The sequence below is a fragment of the Ostrea edulis genome, chromosome 2, assembly GCF_947568905.1.
Source record: "Ostrea edulis chromosome 2, xbOstEdul1.1, whole genome shotgun sequence".
Classification (NCBI taxonomy): Eukaryota; Metazoa; Mollusca; class Bivalvia; order Ostreida; family Ostreidae; genus Ostrea; species Ostrea edulis.
Window position 1 is genome coordinate 26,214,002 of NC_079165.1, and position 19,129 is coordinate 26,233,130.

The following is a 19,129-nucleotide window of genomic DNA, read 5'->3' on the forward strand; positions in this document are numbered from 1 at the left end:
ACCCAGAGACAGAGAAGATTTTCAAAGAATTTCTACATTTTCACTATATGACCAATAGAGCCCCACCCTAACACAAGAACCCCTGTCCCAGGGGCCATGAATTTCACAATTTTGGTAGAGGGCTCAACGCTCATTATAATTATGCCCACAGTTTGGCTTCTTGATGTCCAGGAGTAAAGAAGAAGATTTTTTTTAAATTACACTCATTTTGATGGTTTTTGCCCCACCCCTCAGGCCCCAGGGTGGCAGGGACCACGAATTTCACAATTTTTGTTCCCCTCCACCCACAGATGCTATATGCCAAAATTGGTTGAAATTGGTTCAGGGGTTTCAGAGAAGAAGCTGAAAATGTTCAAATGTTAACGCACGACGCACGACGACGGACAAAAACAGATAGCAATAGGTCACCTGAATGAATTCAGGTGACCTAATAAAACAGTCATTGTATTTGAACACCATATTCTTTTATACACCATAGCTATTTTTCTTTCCAAAATATGTATTTAATATTCCATCACGGCTTAAAGTTCAAACGAAAAGTTTCAGAGACAGTCTCTGTAAACCCCGGTGTCTGATATAAACACAATCTGAAGTGTAACCGATTACACCGTAACAATAGTATTGAGTTCACTGTCCTGGTCAGGAAAGTGCTGAGGATCGTGAGAAAGACAATAATCCGCTCATCTAAACAAATTTCTAAACGGGCACTTGTTAGGTTGCTCAATAAACTCAACACCATTAAGTAAGTTTAATGCTTCATAACAGCTTGATCTAAACAAGGACAATCCTCAAAAATGATTTCATAATCCATGAAATATTGAAAGACAATGGCACAAACATTTAAATAAAAAATTATATCCGTTACGTTCGAGATCAATTTAATTGCAAACCTGAAAAATGTATTGAATGATTACTGTATATAAATAGGATAAGACTGACTGATATACATGTAACTGCGACATTAAACTCTCTCTTTATAATTTCTGTGATACTATACTCTTTTTGTAATTCTTGTGATATCACACTCTCTTTATTATTCCTGTGATATCACACTCTCTTTGTAATTCCTGTGATATTACACTCTCTTTATAATTCCTGTAATATCACACTCTCTTTATTATTCCTGTGATATCACACTCTCTTTATTATTCCTGTGATATCACACTCTCTTTATTATTCCTGTAATATCACACTCTCTTTATTATTCCTGTAATATCACACTCTCTTTATTATTCCTGTGATATCACACACTCTTTGTAATTCCTGTGATATTACTCTCTCTCTTTATAATTCCTGTGATATTACTCTCTCTTTATAATTACTGTAATATTACTCTCTCTTTATAATTACTGTGATATTACACTCTCTTTATAATTACTGTGATATTACTCTCTCTTTATAATTACTGTGATATTACACTCTCTTTATAATTACTGTGATATTACTCTCTCTTTATAATTACTGTAATATTACTCTCTCTTTATAATTACTGTGATATTACACTCTCTTTATAATTACTGTGATATTACTCTCTCTTTATAATTACTGTAATATTACTTTCTCTTTATAATTACTGTGATATTACACTCTCTTTATAATTACTGTAATATTACACTCTCTTTATAATTACTGTGATATTACACTCTCTTTATAATTACTGTGATATTACTCTCTCTCTTTATAATTACTGTGATATTACACTCTCTTTATAATTACTGTGATATTACACTCTCTTTATAATTACTGTAATATTACACTCTCTTTATAATTACTGTGATATTACTCTCTTTATAATTACTGTAATATTACTCTCTCTTTATAATTACTGTGATATTACACTCTCTTTATAATTACTGTGATATTACTCTCTCTTTATAATTACTGTGATATTACACTCTCTTTATAATTACTGTGATATTACTCTCTCTTTTCATAAAATACTGTGATATTACACTCTCTTGGTAATTCATGTGATATTACACTCTCTTTGTAATTCCTGTGATATTACACTCTCTTTCTAATTCCTGTGATATTACACTCTCTTTCTAATTCCTGTGATATTAAACTCTCTTTATAATTCCTGTAATATCACACTCTCTTTATTATTCCTGTAATATCACACTCTCTTTATTATTCCTGTAATATCACACTCTCTTTATTATTCCTGTGATATCACACACTCTTTGTAATTCCTGTGATATTACTCTCTCTCTTTATAATTCCTGTGATATTACTCTCTCTTTATAATTACTGTAATATTACTCTCTCTTTATAATTACTGTGATATTACACTCTCTTTATAATTACTGTGATATTACTCTCTCTTTTCATAAAATACTGTGATATTACACTCTCTTGGTAATTCCTGTGATATCACACTCTCTTTGTAATTCCTGTGATATTACACTCTCTTTATAATTCCTGTAATATCACACTCTCTTTATTATTCCTGTAATATCACACTCTCTTTATTATTCCTGTGATATCACACACTCTTTGTAATTCCTGTGATATTACTCTCTCTCTTTATAATTCCTGTGATATTACTCTCTCTTTATAATTACTGTAATATTACTCTCTCTTTATAATTACTGTGATATTACACTCTCTTTATAATTACTGTGATATTACTCTCTCTTTTCATAAAATACTGTGATATTACACTCTCTTGGTAATTCCTGTGATATCACACTCTCTTTGTAATTCCTGTGATATCACACTCTCTTTGTAATTCCTGTGATATTACACTCTCTTTGTAATTCCTATGATATTACTCTCTCTCTCTTTATTATTCCTGTAATATTACACTCTCTTGGTAATTCCTGTAATATCACACTCTCTTTGTAGTTCTTGTGATATTACACTCTCTTTGTAATTATTAAGCCTGATATTTTATTGAATTAGTGTAAAATGTGAAATACGAAATATAATTTTTAGTATCTGTTCCCATTGCTTACGTTTGGATTCTAATTAATATTTTTAAAAATTAGATAGGAATGACACATTGAGTTGTATGTTTCCTATGTAAAATCGTGTGGGTAATCCCTTGAAATTACTCTGGGTCATTTGTGACATATTAATTTGAATAACTGACCTCAAACTTTTTTCATATTAAAATAAGATATTAACGTTCTTAAAAGTTTTGATACGAAGGATTTCACATCGACTTAAATGACATTTGGAGTTATTTATGAGAACAATTCATCTTCATTAGGCCTAACATGTTTTGCAACTCCTTTGGTTAATGGTTCATGAAAATAAACAATGCAGCAGGTATTACACCTGGGTTAAAAGAAACCTGGTGAAAATCCTGCATTGTCTCTGTACTCTTCAATAATCATAAATCCATTACTTTTCGCGAGACTTTAATTTCGCAATCATTGAATCTTGCCCCCATCCGAGTACACAGCTGTCTCTCTGGGTGACGAGATATTAATTTTAGACGTCTCTAAATGAATGCAAAATTCTAAATAATTACATGAATCTTGATTTGATGTCCATAAGAACTTGCCGATCTAAATTACAAACAACATATCAGTGATATCAATGTCTAGTCATTGTTTAAAACTCAAATGTATTTGACGTCAAATTGCTATTGTTAGATTAAGGAATTAGGTTTCCTTTGACACTTTCTCGACATTACAATTCAAGCCCCAATACCGTGTCCGACATCTATAATGTACAAAATTCCTAGACAAATTAAGCGGACAGATATTGCTCGAATCATTTTTATCTATCTAATGTTAGAGTGTAGTTGTAATTCTGAATGAAATCTCGGATCGAAATACTAGAAATCTGTTGGTTTACTTTTGATAATTAGTTAGTCATTATTATTTTCATTAATCTAATGTTAGAGTGTATCTGAATGAAATCTCGATTCCAAATACTAGAAATCTGTTGGTTTACTTTTGATAATTAGTTAGTCATTATTATTTTCATTAATCTAATGTTAGAGTGTAGCTGAATGAAATCTCGATTCCAAATACTAGAAATCTGTTGGTTTACTTTTGATAATTAGTTAGTCTCATTATTATTTTCATATCTATTTAATTTAGTTATCTAATATATTTTTATTGTATTTTTCCTTCTGATCCAAGGTGACAAATTCGTGTCTACTAGCCAGTGTTATTGCCCTCCTTCTCCATCCCGGAATTATGTTTCAGTCTTGCGCATGCCTGACGAGATTGTTTTTTTTTTTCTTCTTTTATTTTGTCTGTTGTCATATATACTACATAGAAATGTATATCTTATTCAATTTCTGTCTTTCAGCTGATTTTTTCCTTGAATGTGTACTGGAATATAACAAAACAGTCGCAACCAATTTGATTTTCAGTTTGAATTAATCTAATAGAGAATAAATATAATCAATTATTATGCAAGTCGAATTAATCAGCATTCCGTGACTATTTAATTTTTCAATCCTTTTTCTTCTATTTACGAAGTTAAAATATTCATTTAGATTTATTTCTCGATGTGTTTTGTCACCTGCCTTAATAAGTCAGTGAATTTTGAATAAGTAAAATGAAAGTTTTGATTTATTATATTCATTTGATTTTGTGTACTCATTGATGATTAAAATAGAGCAATTTACCACATCGGACATGAATAATCCTTACAAAATTGGTCATAATGATTTATTTCTCAACTTTTTAAATAAAGAATTAAAAACATTATTACTATATTGATATTATTTCATGTATAAACCATCCCAGGAAGAATCGAATAATGCCGGAAAAATCAAAGCATGCCGTTTCTTGCAAACCGTGCAGACTGTTCACATACCGTTCATCGTTTCTAGCAATATCGAATTGTCAAATTTTCAGGACAACCTGTCCCTTCTTCAGAACAATGGAATATTTACATAAAAATGAAAACTAAATAAAAATGCAAACTAACACTAAAATCAAACTACAACAGCTGATAACAAGCTAAACGTCTACATATTGAAATGATCGAGTGTAATATGGTGCAATACAAAAGTCTGATCGGAACGAGCCTCAAGGTTGAACTGAGCTAACTAAATCTAACGCTAGATAAAATCTTAGAAAAGACATCAGATTCGATTATTTCAGTTGGTCATTCTTAGTGTATTTTTATATCCTTATTTATTTCACCCCGTACCTTCTATTAGTCTAGATCCGACGCTATGTATATGTACATCTTTAAACCCCACTGTTACCCCCAACCTAGTCAAAGCAACTTAATCTATTCTATACAAACAAAACCTGTGTTTATCAAGTTTATAGATTGTACCATCGTGGTTCTTAAGAAGAAGAAAATGTTAAGTTTTCTTTCCCCAAAAAGTTATTTATACGGGTGGAACCCTACTCCCCCCCCCCCCTTAAACAAAATGAGGATGTTTGCATTTAAATTTAACATATTGTACCAATTCGGTTCTTAATGAGGATATTTTCAATGAATTTTCTGTAACAATTTGAACCCATCATGCGGCCCCATTCTATCCCCATGAATCACGGTGTAAATATATTGAAAGGATGATAACAAATCATTTTGATATCTTGGACCCTTCTACTTCTTGACAAGATTTTCGAGGAGTTTTTCGGACCATTCCTTTGAAAAATCGTGACCACCCCACCCATTGTAGTTCTTGCAAAGAAAATCATCAAACACACCGCCCTATTGTCACTTTTTTCTGAATCATCTCCACTAGAACGAGGACATGGCTCTTAATATGAGCAAATTTGAATCTCCTGTATTTAATGATACGATGTGATCAGTTCGGATGAAATGAGTTCAGTTGTTCTTAAAAAAGATGCAAAATGTTGAAAGGCCAACAGAAGACTTACAGATGGCCATTTTTTATTGTCCATAAACTTGGTCAGAGAGAGAGAGAGGGGGGTCATTTCAATAAAAACATCTGCTACACTTACGCGCATGCCGTCTGCAGATCTTTTGTGTCAGGTGAAGGTAACTGAACACCCTCCATACATTTACCAACTCCTACCATGTCACATTGTCCATCGCCACCAGAAGAACCAGACGAACCTAAATAAATCAATTCTGCCATCTTAACTATGCTAACAGAGATGTAAATAAATGCATAAAATCATATTTCGTGATCCCTAGCTGAAGGTTAATACAGATAAATATAGTACGTCTATTTGCATGGCTAAGAATTCCGCCAGAAATGAAAGTAGAATGTAAATATTAGAAATAAACTTCATTTTTGAAAATACATAAGGGTATGAACTGCAACACTTTACATCGGCATGCTTTATATCATTGAAATGCTGAATTGGGACACAAGAGACATACACTGAATCACAAGTGACGAATTATGGCTATGACCAACACAGAATCAATAAGCAGACAATTCATCAACGAACGCTCGCCTGGGGGAAAATTCACACATAGATTTACATGCAATAATCAATTCAGTTATTGGGAAGTACCTCAAACATCTGGGTCATTATTTCTTGTATCAAGTTATATTTTTTACTTCAAATGACAAATAAATGATGTAATTCAAAGACAATTGACATATCTGTCGTTTTCAATTTTTCTGCAGTCACGTGAATCCCCCAATTCATGATTTAGCATCGTGTCTACGATTCATGTATCATAAATTTGATGATAAATAACGTGGTTTTATCAAAAAAGCGATATAAGCATAGCTGCGGCGATCTTTTTTGCCATCAGTTAGATTTTCTACTTTCGTTTTCGCGTCTCCGGATACACACCACCTATGAGCTGATTTTGAAAACAAGTCTACCTTTCTGCTATCTCCCGCTGAGATAAGATAAGGAACCATTCTAGCCTGATGTTTTATGAGGTTATATGTCAATTCAGTCTTGCAACCAGTCTAATCGTTGACCATTGATTTAGCTGTGGCCGATGTATATAGTAAAACTTGACAAACCCAACTTCACAGAAAGCGGATTCAACGAAAACCTTTTATACACAAACGTACAGTCATGTACATGACCTAGCATCCATTTTTCCCTTTTGTCAAATTTGTAATGGACTGTACATTGAGAAATGCTTTGTAAGTAACAATAATAATGCCAAAGTAAATTAATATTTCTCTTAAATACCAGAATCTACACACTTATTCAGTAGTTTCAGTGCCTTTGATTTAGGATGTACAAGAGAAAAATGCATAGGCGCTTGGGTCTAGATAGTAAAAATAAAGACTTGGAAGATGATCTAGTGGGCACTGCAAAAATGTGGAAGAGTGGATTGTGCGTCTGGTGCATTGTATGTATGGCAATGCTCGTAGCTGTGTTCGCGTTGGTGACAGCTACAGTGAGGAGTTTGCTGTGAAGGTCGGAGTCCATCAGGGGTCAGTACTCAGCCCTCTGCTTTCATCATCGTGCTCGAGGCTCTTTCAGCGAATTTCGCACCGTGTTCCCTGGGAGGATCTGTATGCAGATGACCTGGTTATCATTACTGACTCATTGGATGGATGTGTCAAGAGGCTCCTTACTTGGAAAGAAGCTATGGAAAGGAAAGGATTGAGAGTGAATGAGGACAAAACCAAGATCATGATCTGTAGTACAGGTCTTCATCTACTTCAGGACTCAGGCAGCTTCCCGTGTGCTGTCTGTCGTACAGGTGTAGGCAGCAATAGTATTTTCTGCAATGGCTGCAAGCACTGGGTGCACAAGAAATGCAGTGGACTCATGCGCTTCTTTGTGGACCCTAACTTTAGATGCTCAAGATGCAGGGGAACGGCTCGCCCTCTTGACGGCAGGCTGCAGAGTGATGTCCATGTTGGTCTGGACAAGTTGGAGGTCGTAGGTTCCTTCTGCTACTTCGGAGACATGCTTTCCGCAGCTGGTGGCTGTGACCTAGCAATCACTACGCGTGTGAAGGCTGCTTGGAAGAAATTCAAGGAGCTGCCACCGGTTCTGACATCACGACACATGTTGTGCAAGACCCGTGGTCGAGGATATAACACTTCTGTACGGAGCGCTATGCTGGGCACTGACCAAGCCAAATCTCCATCGCCTACAGCTCAATGACAAGGCCATGATAAGACAGATCTGCAACATCAAGTCTGAAGATATGGCTGCTGTAGGTTCAATTGAATTGCTGGGACGGCTTGGTATCGATGACCTCGTCCTCATCTTAAGGGAAAGGGGACTCCGCTGGTATGGCCATATTGTCAGATCCAGCAATGCAGTCAAATGCGCTTTCAATATACAAGTTCATTGTAGGCGTAGAGTTGGTCGGCCAATGCTATCATGGAGAGAGATGACGGAGAAAGATCGATGAGAATGGAAGCTCTCTACTACCGATCCTCATGACCGGAAAAAATGAAGATCTGAGGCGAGATCTGCCATGCGTGCAACCAGCCAGATACCTGGAAGGGGGACAATAGTGTGAACAATACCCGTACACCTGCACGTGCATAAAAAGGAACCGACAACAACTATAGAGCTATTGAGGAAATTTGGACTATGATTGTGACTTTTTTTACTCCATGATGGCGATTTTCAATTTTTTTTTATATCCGTTTTGCTTATTATATACTAGTATGCTGTTAAAATTTAATTTCATAAACATTTGAAAAGTTATTTCACACTTTTTAGTACACGGTGGGTGAAGTCAATTTTTAAACGTTTATGAAATAATTTTAACAGCATACTGATATATATTATATAAAATAAATTACAGAAAACAAAAAATCCGCATCATGGAATGGAAGAAAATATCACGATCATAGTTCGAATTTCCTCGATAGGTCTTTAGTCTTTATTTACATTATCCATAACGCGAGCGCCTACGGAAAAAGACATACCGCCGCATAGCGGGCCTAGTTGGGCAAATCCGGCCATCATTGTTTGGAAGGTGGAGTCCGATTCGCAGCCAGCTTTAAATGGTTCCAGACAGGTCTGCAAAGTTCTGAACATTCTACAATAATAACATGTAAGTTATTTCAAACGTACTCTTATTACATCACATTTTGTATGACTGTTAGCCGTATCACAAATGAAAGATTATGGGTACATTCTATATACATGTATATGACTGTGTGAATGTCAACTGTTGTTCCACATATTGTTTGTTCGATTCATTTAAAAAAATACATGTCTACATAATTACGTTGTAAGTTGTATGTTAACATAGATAAGTTCTATGTTGACACCGATAAGTTGTATGTTGACATAGATAAGCTGTATGTTGACAACGATAAATTGTATGTTAACATAGATATATGGAACGCCATAACTGCCTTATGTGGATGTGTTTCATGATGATATTGTACTTTTTATTATATGCTGTGATTCTGTCATGATAAGGTGGTGCTTTTTTATTATATGCTGTGGTTTTTTCATGATAAGGTGGTGCTTTTTATTATATGTTGTGGTTTTTTCATAAGGTGGTGCTTTTTCGTTATATGCTGTGGTTCTTTCATGATAAGGTGGTGCTTTTTTATTAAATGTTGTGGTTCTTTCATGATAAGGTGGTGCTTTTTTATTATATGGTGTGGTTCTTTCATGATAAGGTGGTGTTTTTTTTTTATTATATGTTGTGGGGTTTTTTTCATGATAAGGTGGTGCTTTTTTATTGTATGTTGTTGTTCTTTCATGATAAGGTGGTGCTTTTTCGTTATATGCTGTAGTTCTTTCATGATAATGCACCATCTCATTAGGATAAAACCACAGCTGTAATGAAATGTCACCATCCTAACATAAAAGACCTACAGCATATAACAAAAAAGCACAATATATAAAAACACCACCTTATCATGAAAGAACTACAGCACATAATAAAAGAGCACCACCTTATCATGAAAGAACCACAGCATATCAAGAAAAAACACCACCTTATCATGAAACACACCCACATAAGGCAGCAATGGCGTTCCATATAGATAGATTGTATGTTGACATAAATAAGTTGTATGTTGACATAGATAAATAATTAAGTTGAAAGTTAACATAGATAGGTTGTATGTTGACATAGATAAGTTGTACGTTGACATAGATAAATAGTAGGTTGACATAGATAAGTTGTATGTTAAAGATAGATAAGTTGTATGTTTACATATATAATTTGTATGTTGACATAGATAAGTTGTACGTTGACATAGATAAATAGTAGGTTGACATAGGTAAGTTGTATGTTAAACATAGATAACTTGTATGTTAAACATAGATAACTTGTATGTTGACATAGATAAGTTGTATGTTAAACATAGATAACTTGTATGTTAATGTAATTAAGCTGTATGTTAAGATAATTAAGTTGCGTGCTGGATATTGCACGTTGGTGATATTTAAGGTAGCTCCACCCTAGTGTGACTTCGCAATATTAATGGTTGAAAGTGGAAAAACTGTATTAATTTTTACTCAATATAGTTTATAGTTTAATTTAATTGATAAGCAAAGAAAATGTATATGTTGCCATCTTTATTAAGATGCCAGACATAAAAAATAGAAGTATAGATCAACATCAGAAAATCGCACATTTTCGTAAAACAGAATAATGAAAATAGATAAAAATTCATTAAAATGACAATTTCAATTTTTTTAATGTGAACAGTTTAGAAAAACTGCTAATATATAGATATGTATGAATTAACTGTGGATATTAGGGAAATCATTACATAATAGACATACATTATAGGAAATACCAGCATAGGAGTTACATGCATTGCCCTTGTCAAATTTTTTTTTTCATTATAAATAATTGATTATCTATAGAAAATATAAACTTTTCACTATCAATACTTCACCAGATTTTTTATCTTATCCATTGAATAAAATTCCACTGATAGATATATTTCTAGCATGCGCACAGTTCAATCTATTAAAGAAATTTGCAAAAACCTATGACATCACATGAGGATCGATCTAACTTAATATTTTTGGGGAAAACAATTCCTATTCAAAAGCGATCACATTTTTCATGCATGTTAACATAAGTTGCATTTTGAAATATGTATGTGGCATGTCAACCTAATTATCTTGCATGTCGGAATAATCTATAGAAAAATAACCTTTTAGGGAACAGAAAGTATGCCAGCATAGGTTTTTAATTTTTTTAATTACAACGAAAATTGTGGTAAAATTGAATATAAGTTCGAATCAAACAACACGTGCATTTCCTGTAATTGCTGATAGGCAATGTTTTAAGTCAGCCCTTAAATTAAGGTACACGTGTATTCTGATTTCTTTTCACTTGTTTCGAAAATATGTCAAAACATAAATTCTAGATGCCCGTTGTTGTAAGACATTGGGTTTTTCCAGTTTTGTGTACTGTGGTGTAATTTTCGCCTTAATGTATGCAAAACATTCCGAAGCACGTCATAGTTGACCTGCTGGAACTGGGAAATCCTGTGACCTAGACTTTCATAAGGTTGGCCATTTTAACGATTGATGACATCATCTGACACACATACACTGACAGAGCTCTGAGACTTTACATGTACTCACTCGCACTGGTTGTCCGTTGAAGGTTGTCCACTTGGCATGCACGCGCTAACGCCCTGCATGTTACATTGACCATTAACTGGACCTGAAATACATTAAATATTTGAAGGTTGTAGAACTATCTTCATCGCAAATAACCGTCACATTACAGGTACTATAATCCTCACACAACAGGTGAGATAATCCTCACCCGACAGGAGAGATAATCCTCACCACACATATAAGATAATCCTCACCCAACAGATAAGACAATCCTCACCCAACAGATAAGACAATCCTCACCCAACAGATAAGATAATCCTCACCCAACAGATAAGATAATCCTCACCCCATATGTAAGATAATCCTCACCCAACAGGCAAAATAATCATCACAGAACAGGTGAGATAATCCTCACCTAACAGATAAGATAACCTTCACCACACTGATAAGACAATCCTCACCCAACAGGTAAGATCATCCTCACCCAACAGAGAAGATAATCCTCACCCGACATGTAAGATAATCTTCACCCAACAGATAAGATAATCCTCGCCCCGCCCGACAGGTAAGATAATCCTCACTCAACAGGTAACATAATCCTCACCCGGCAGGTAAGATAATCCTCACACGATAGATAAGATAACCCTCACCCAACAGATAAGATCATCCTCACCCGAAAGGCAAGATAATCACCTTGGAAGAAAAAATGGCATCTTTATAGACAATTGAAATGTCTAACAGGGGACAGAAAACCTCAGTAGGTTTATGTGTCGGCTGCTAATTGCTTAACTGGGTAGCTCAATAGGTTTAAGTGTCGGCTGCTAATTGCTTAGCTGGGTAGCTCAGTAGGTTTAAGTGTCGGCTGCTAATCGCTTAACTGGGTAGCTCAGTAGGTTTATGTGTCGACTGCTAATTGCTTAACTAGGTAGCTCAGTAGGTTTATGTGTCGGCTGCTAATTGCTTAACTGGTTAGCTCAGTAGGTTTATGTGTCGGCTGCTAATTGCTTAACTGGGTAGCTCAGTAGGTTTATGTGTCGGCTGCTAATTGCTTTACTGGGTAGCTCAGTAGGTTTAAGTGTCGGCTGCTAATTGCTTAACTGGGTAGCTCAGTAGGTTTATGTGTCGACTGCTAATTGCTTAACTAGGTAGCTCAGTAGGTTTATGTGTCGGCTGCTAATTGCTTAACTGGCTAGCTCAGTAGGTTTATGTGTCGGCTGCTAATTGCTTAACTGGCTAGCTCAGTAGGTTTATGTGTCGGCTGCTAATTGCTTTGCTGGGTAGCTCAGTAGGTTTAAGTGTCGGCTGCTAATTGCTTAACTGGGTAGCTCAGAAGGTTTATGTGTCGGCTGCTAATTGCTTAACTGGTTAGCTCAGTAGGTTTATGTGTCGGCTGGTAATTGCTTTACTGGGTAGCTCAGTAGGTTTAAGTGTCGGCTGCTAATTGCTTAACTGGGTAGCTCAGTAGGTTTATGTGTCGGTTGCTAATTGTTTAACTGGGTAGCTCAGTAGGTTTATGTGTCGGCTGCTAATTGCTTAACTGGGTAGCTCAGTAGGTTTATGTGTCGACTCCTGATCTGAAGTTCGCATTTTCGGATCTAGTAGAAATTTTTATTTATTTTTACAGATTACATGCTACTTGCTACTAAAACTGTATTCTTTTTTAACTACATGAGGTTTTAGATTTTTTTAAGTTTCTAATTTTACATATCCTCCACGTTTTATTATATTATTCCTCCTTAAGGTAGCTTTATTAAGTGAGCGTTCTGTCCAAAGTGCATTTAGTTTAATCTAAAGTATCGAAGGTTAATCTGTTAAGGAAACAAGGTCAACTTGATGATAGGAAAGAAGTTTATTGAATGAACAGATACCTTATAACAATACACAGTATTCCTAACAACATGTGTCATGTAAACCGAAACACAAGAGACTGGCGGAATTGACAAAGGCACAGACATCAAATATTGATTCCTGCATGTGTATACTCATTTCAGTAATTTGCAATTCCATTACACTTCTCAAGAGTATTCAACAATGCTCTGAAATCAATATTACCATTTCGCTTAATAACTCATTTTGCTCAATAATTCTTTTTGTTTTCAAAATCACCTTTACATGACCGCGATATTACAGACATATCGTAAGCGTCTGTGCCGGGGGGGGGGGGGGGGGGGGGGGGGGGGGCTTCTGAAGTTTGGCATAAGTCTTTCTGGATAGTATGTCAGATTCAGGATGCAGATGCAGTGCAAATTTGTTAACTAGCGGACATGCAGAAAATAATTGTAATTCAGGAGCGGATCCAAAACATTTTTAAAGGAAAAGGGGGAGTGCTGCAACCCAAGTTTGGACATTTTCCGCCCAAAATGGGAAGTTGGAGGTTGAACACCGCAAAATGGCAAAACAATTACCATTTTTGTTAAAATTAAGAGAAATTTTAAAAGGGTCTGCATCCCCAGTAACATGGCCTTTGGATCCACTCCTGTTCAATTTCTGACTATAATCAAGCCTTCTTATCAATTCTTCCCCGACATTGGCCTTGTAACCCCACTACGCCCCTTCATATACGACAGGGGTTCTTTCAAACTCGACTAATGACACAAGTATTATTGCAGTTTAATATTCAATACGTCTAAAATCTTTAAGCAAGCACAAAATTTCCCTGTGCTTTAAATAATCTTTTCTGAGGGGCACCAACACTTCTAAACAACGGATTAAAACAGCCGTGATGATGAGGTTTTTTATGTTCAGGGATCGCATCCCATTCAGGTTGCTGAATTACACCCCAGCATGGCGTAGTCTTAATTGAATTGCTTTCAACACATTACACACAAACTGAAGGAAATCAGGAATACAGTACACCTTGTGCTATAGAGACCAGTGAACGGAGAGGTCTCTGGACATGTTGCTAGATTAAGGTTTAGTAGATAAATGTAAATAATGGCTGTGAGAGTGGCGGAGAGACATAAGATTCCGTATGGCGGTGTAGATACCACACAGGTAATTTCATTTTCTCACCAAAGGGCGCACTACGCAAGCTTCACTTTCTCGGGAGCTACGTTCCCTCGTGTCATTATGACCACACCCATCAGGTATCTGCACATAACCAACAATACCATATGGAGTAACTACTACATATACAGAGGGTACCAAGGGACGGTGCCTGAGCCAAGTCTATCAGACTGGCAGTCTTGTACCCTAAGTGTTTAAGACAGCTTATTTATAGTATACACAAAAATAAATACATGATACCACAATATGTTCACATGCATACCATATACAGATGTTATATATTCAAGACAGCTTACATGAGTATTGTATACAATTAAATAGAACTACACAATACGATAAACAGATGTATACCATTTCTACATTGATGTTGGTCTTGAGTTGGCTTATAGTACTGATTGAAAATGCGATGTACAACAAGGATGTTACATGGGTAGGAAAATGAAACAATATTATAAAATGTTGTCACGAATACAGGGGGTACCAAGGGACGGTGCCTTTGCCAAGTCAATCAGACTGGCAGTCTTGTACCCCAAGTATTCGAGACAGCTAGCTTATTTATAGATGTGTTTATTTGAAAGTGACAAGGAGTAAATTATACATACAAGTATAGTTATACAACCCTTAGTATTCTATATCCCTGTTTTTAAAATCATTTTGCTGATTTGTTTGAGTATTTGTGCATTTTCATTTGTCATGAGCCAGATCAACTTTTGATCATTATTCAGGTTACAAACGTTCTTACAGCAGTTATTCACCAATTCATATAAAACATTTCTTTCTTCCTCATTATGAGAACATGACAGTAAAAAATGTTTTTCATCATCAAGTGTATTGGTATTACATCTAGTACAGTGTCCATCTTGTCTAGGAATGCCTTGGTATCGTCCTCTTTCAATATTTAATCTGTGTGCCGATATGCGAAAGCGTGTAAAACTTCTCTGCTCAAAGTTTTTGAGTAATTCTAAATATTTCTCCTGACCAAAGTTTTGTTTAAAAGATATGTAGCAATTCAATTTTTTGTCGTATTGTGACGTAGCTTGTGATTTCCATTCCTTAATATAATTTTTGAATAAACAATCTTTCAGTTCACTTTTGAATTTATGTACTTTGGCACAAGTCAAATTCTGAACACCATCTAGCTTATTGATAAGAAAATTGGTGGTACTGTACCATGACGGAACATTCTGTTCAAACAGTGACTTTGATTCACAATATGCATCATTCAATAGTGGAAAAGATTGACCAAGGTTTTCAAGTCTGTACCAATAACTTAATATCGATTTGACAATGTCAAAGTGTAGAGGAAATCTTCCCAATTCAGAAAAAACAGCAAAATTTGTTGCAGATTTGTGTACCCCAAGTATTGATTTACAAAATTTCAAATGAAGTTTGTCACAAAATAGGTTGGAGTACATTTTATTAATGGTACAGCCTGGAGTTCTTAATATTTTTGAAGATGAATTTATAGAACCCCAAATTTCAGATGCATATAATAAGATAGGGTTAATGGTATGGTCAAAAATGTGCATAGTGGTTTTAATATGTGGATTCAATGAAATGAAATCTTTCCCGAGTTTAAAGAAAGCTTTTAGGGCTTTTTGATAAAATTGTTTTTGAGCAAAGGAGAATGTAAATCGTACAAATGATCTCCAATACGATTTCTTTCTTCGGATTTTTTAAAACTGCTGAACAAATTCTTGTAAAAGCGATGCGTCATCAGACTATAACACGTACACTCTTCCAAAGTTGTTGCATACTTCTCCACGCATTGTTACCTGTTTACATTTTTTTTTAAATCTACAAGCAAAGAGATCATGCATAAATTATGTGTATGTGCCCATTATTCACCTAATTCAATGCGTGGGTTTGTTCAGTGAATGGAAAATCCAAACCGCGCGCATTTTCTTCACGTGGGTTTCCATGCCAGATGCACCATATGCATTTTTTTTTCATTCGTTGCCCTTGACTGAATGAACATTTGTTGGCTAGACCAGATAATGCAATGCTTGACCGGGTCACACAATACCAACACAGGATCGTGAATTATTATAATCAATATGTTAAGGATAGAACAGTTAAGATGGTAAATGCTATGCATAACTCGGCACCGGATGGAAGATTGATCGATTCCAGATTGTAAATCTCACGACCAAAAATGTTCATAATAAAAACAAGCATTCTTTCAAGGATAGCGCTGACCGTATGTGTATGAGCACCTCTACCTGTGCGCTGACCGTATGTGTATGAGCACCTTTACCTGTGGAGAAATGAATGACCAGATTATCGTTTGATCTTACCTAAGAAGTAAGCCAGCAGAGAAAGCATTCCTAGGAATAAAACAGAGTCCATTGTTGTGTATGTTGTTCTTCTAACAGTTTTCAATGCTAAAACATGGAACCCTGTACTGCACTCGCACAGAAGTTGGTTTGACGAAGGGGCACTGACAGGGGCACTTGGCAAGGAGATGACTAATTTATACAACGTCTGGATCATTGACTCGACGGAGGCGGGGTTATCAGTGCAACCGAGAACACTTATTCAATGGTAGTCTAATTCAATGGATGTATACCATATAATATCGTAGCTTACGTATTAATTCGAAATATGTATGTCAAATAAGCGATCAGTAGGTGCCTGATCGCGCTGAACAATTAAGCGTGAAAACAATCCGCAGCATTTACAGGAATTAAGGTTTACAATTAATCATGTCAAGTATATAAGTATATATATATATATATATATATATATATATATATAAAACGTGGATCCAAGGTCAAATACAGAACTTAAACAAAGCACTAAAATGACCAACGACACGAATAACCAGATGGCTCGCGTCGTTAGTCATTTTAGCACTTTGTATATATATATATATATATATATATATATATATATATATATATATTGCACTAAATACCAACAACACTCAACATCCAAAGTGCAACGTTTCTGAATGTTTAAATAAGGATAAATAAGGATATAGAAAGCATTAAAAATGACCAACGAGGTGACAATTTCACATTATTCGTGCCGTTAGTCATTTTGAGTGCTTTATGTAAGAGAGGGAGAGAGAGAGAGTCTTGTAAAAATTTAATTACATGGATGGCAGGATTTCCAAAATCAATATATAAAATGGGTACAAGGCGTCAAGATACACTGCCACCCCTCAGATCAAAGATGCTTGCAAATACATAAAAAATATCGCACCGCATATGTTTGCATTGAGTGTCATGCAATGGTGTGAACTATATCATGGTGTAATGCATGCCGTAAGCATGAATAGCGTCTTGTGTATGTATTTAGCCTGAAGAAGGGTCTTTCTAGAACTGATTCCAAACACTACGTATACAGCCGTTAAATAATACATTAATTAATACATTCAGAACAACACAACGTCATGGTACTGCTGCGCGGGATTCAAAACCCTACATCCGTTGATTAATGCATTAGTTAATTGATACATTCAGAACAACGTCAGCAGGCTTTCATACAACAACGCCACTTACGGAATAGGTTTACGGCTGCTCCGACGACGGCGGGGCAAGCAATTGGACGCCAAGGTAGGACAATTCACCGTAGAACAGTTTCTCAAATGTTGGAACGTCGTGGGGTTCTCTGCAGAAGATCTTTCAAAGATTTACAACTTTTAAAATCCCAACCATTGACGCTACAGAGTGCAGCCCGACAGCTTTTCAATCGAAGCCAAAATTGGACACTGGTCTGGCTTTCTGGGGAATCAAGATAACGCAGACGACATAATGCAAGTTGACCGGCATGTGCACGCTACGTAGACAATATTGCGCGTTTGAACGAGACAGCGGAAACAGCATCATGGTTTGGGGCATCACAAATTTTCGCTCCCAATTGATCATTTTGCTCGGATAACTGCTCGGCGAAATATAGACGACCTTCTAAAGCCTGTGTTGGCGCCATTGATACAGCAGCACAGACAAAGCAAGTTTTTAGCAGGACAATGCGCGCGAACTCACTGCGAGCTTAACACTAATTTGTTTTCAAAGAAATATCATCCACGTCCTTGGTTGGTCCGTCATGTCCCCAGACCTAAATCCAATTGAACGAGCTTGGTAAACGAGTGCGCAAACTCAGTTCCACAAGAACTGAAAGGGTGTTGTTGGGGGAGTGGCAGAATATTCCTTAAAATAATTACTCGGACCATTTGTCAGCCAATGAAACGTCGCCTACGCGTCTTCAGAAACGCTAATGGTGGATATACCCGGTATTAGTGAACCAAACCCTTTTTGCCCCTCATTTGTAGCCATTCAGGAAATAGCAGTGGGGTTTTAAATTGATGGATGTGAAACTTTATTTATCAAGTGAGAGATTATATACCAGAAATATATGTTTCAAATTAATGAAATAAAAAATAAGATAAAACATTACCAGTGTTGCGTTTTTAAAACTCCTCAGTATACTAGTATATATATATATATATATATATATATATATATATATATATATATATATATATATACACACACACACACACACCGCGCCACCAATATATTAACCACCAGTCAACACTCAATTGGGGATGCTTACTCCTCCCAGGCGCATTTTCACAAAAAACTCACGACTAAGATAAAAAGTTCGTCTCTGTCTTATACTCAATTGAGTACAACTATGCCCTGAGTAAGAATGCAAGTTTTCCGCCTATGTTATGTATATACGTACGTTTTGCTCATTTTGAAATATATGAGTGAAGAATTGCAAGGGAATTA

General features: G+C 35.7%; 1 protein-coding gene across 1 annotated transcript in view; it reads right to left on the reverse strand.

Moving 5' to 3' along the window:
* The window catches only part of LOC125678925 (uncharacterized), a 158,675-nt gene that overhangs the window by 114,324 nt on the left and 25,222 nt on the right, over positions 1-19,129 (reverse strand). The window contains exons 6-8 of the mRNA XM_056156520.1: positions 11,406-11,487; positions 8,765-8,877; positions 5,892-6,006 (exon numbers count right to left, since the gene is read on the reverse strand). Of these exons, the coding sequence (XP_056012495.1) occupies positions 5,892-6,006; positions 8,765-8,877; positions 11,406-11,487 (310 nt within the window). The remainder of the gene's footprint in view (positions 1-5,891; positions 6,007-8,764; positions 8,878-11,405; positions 11,488-19,129) is intronic.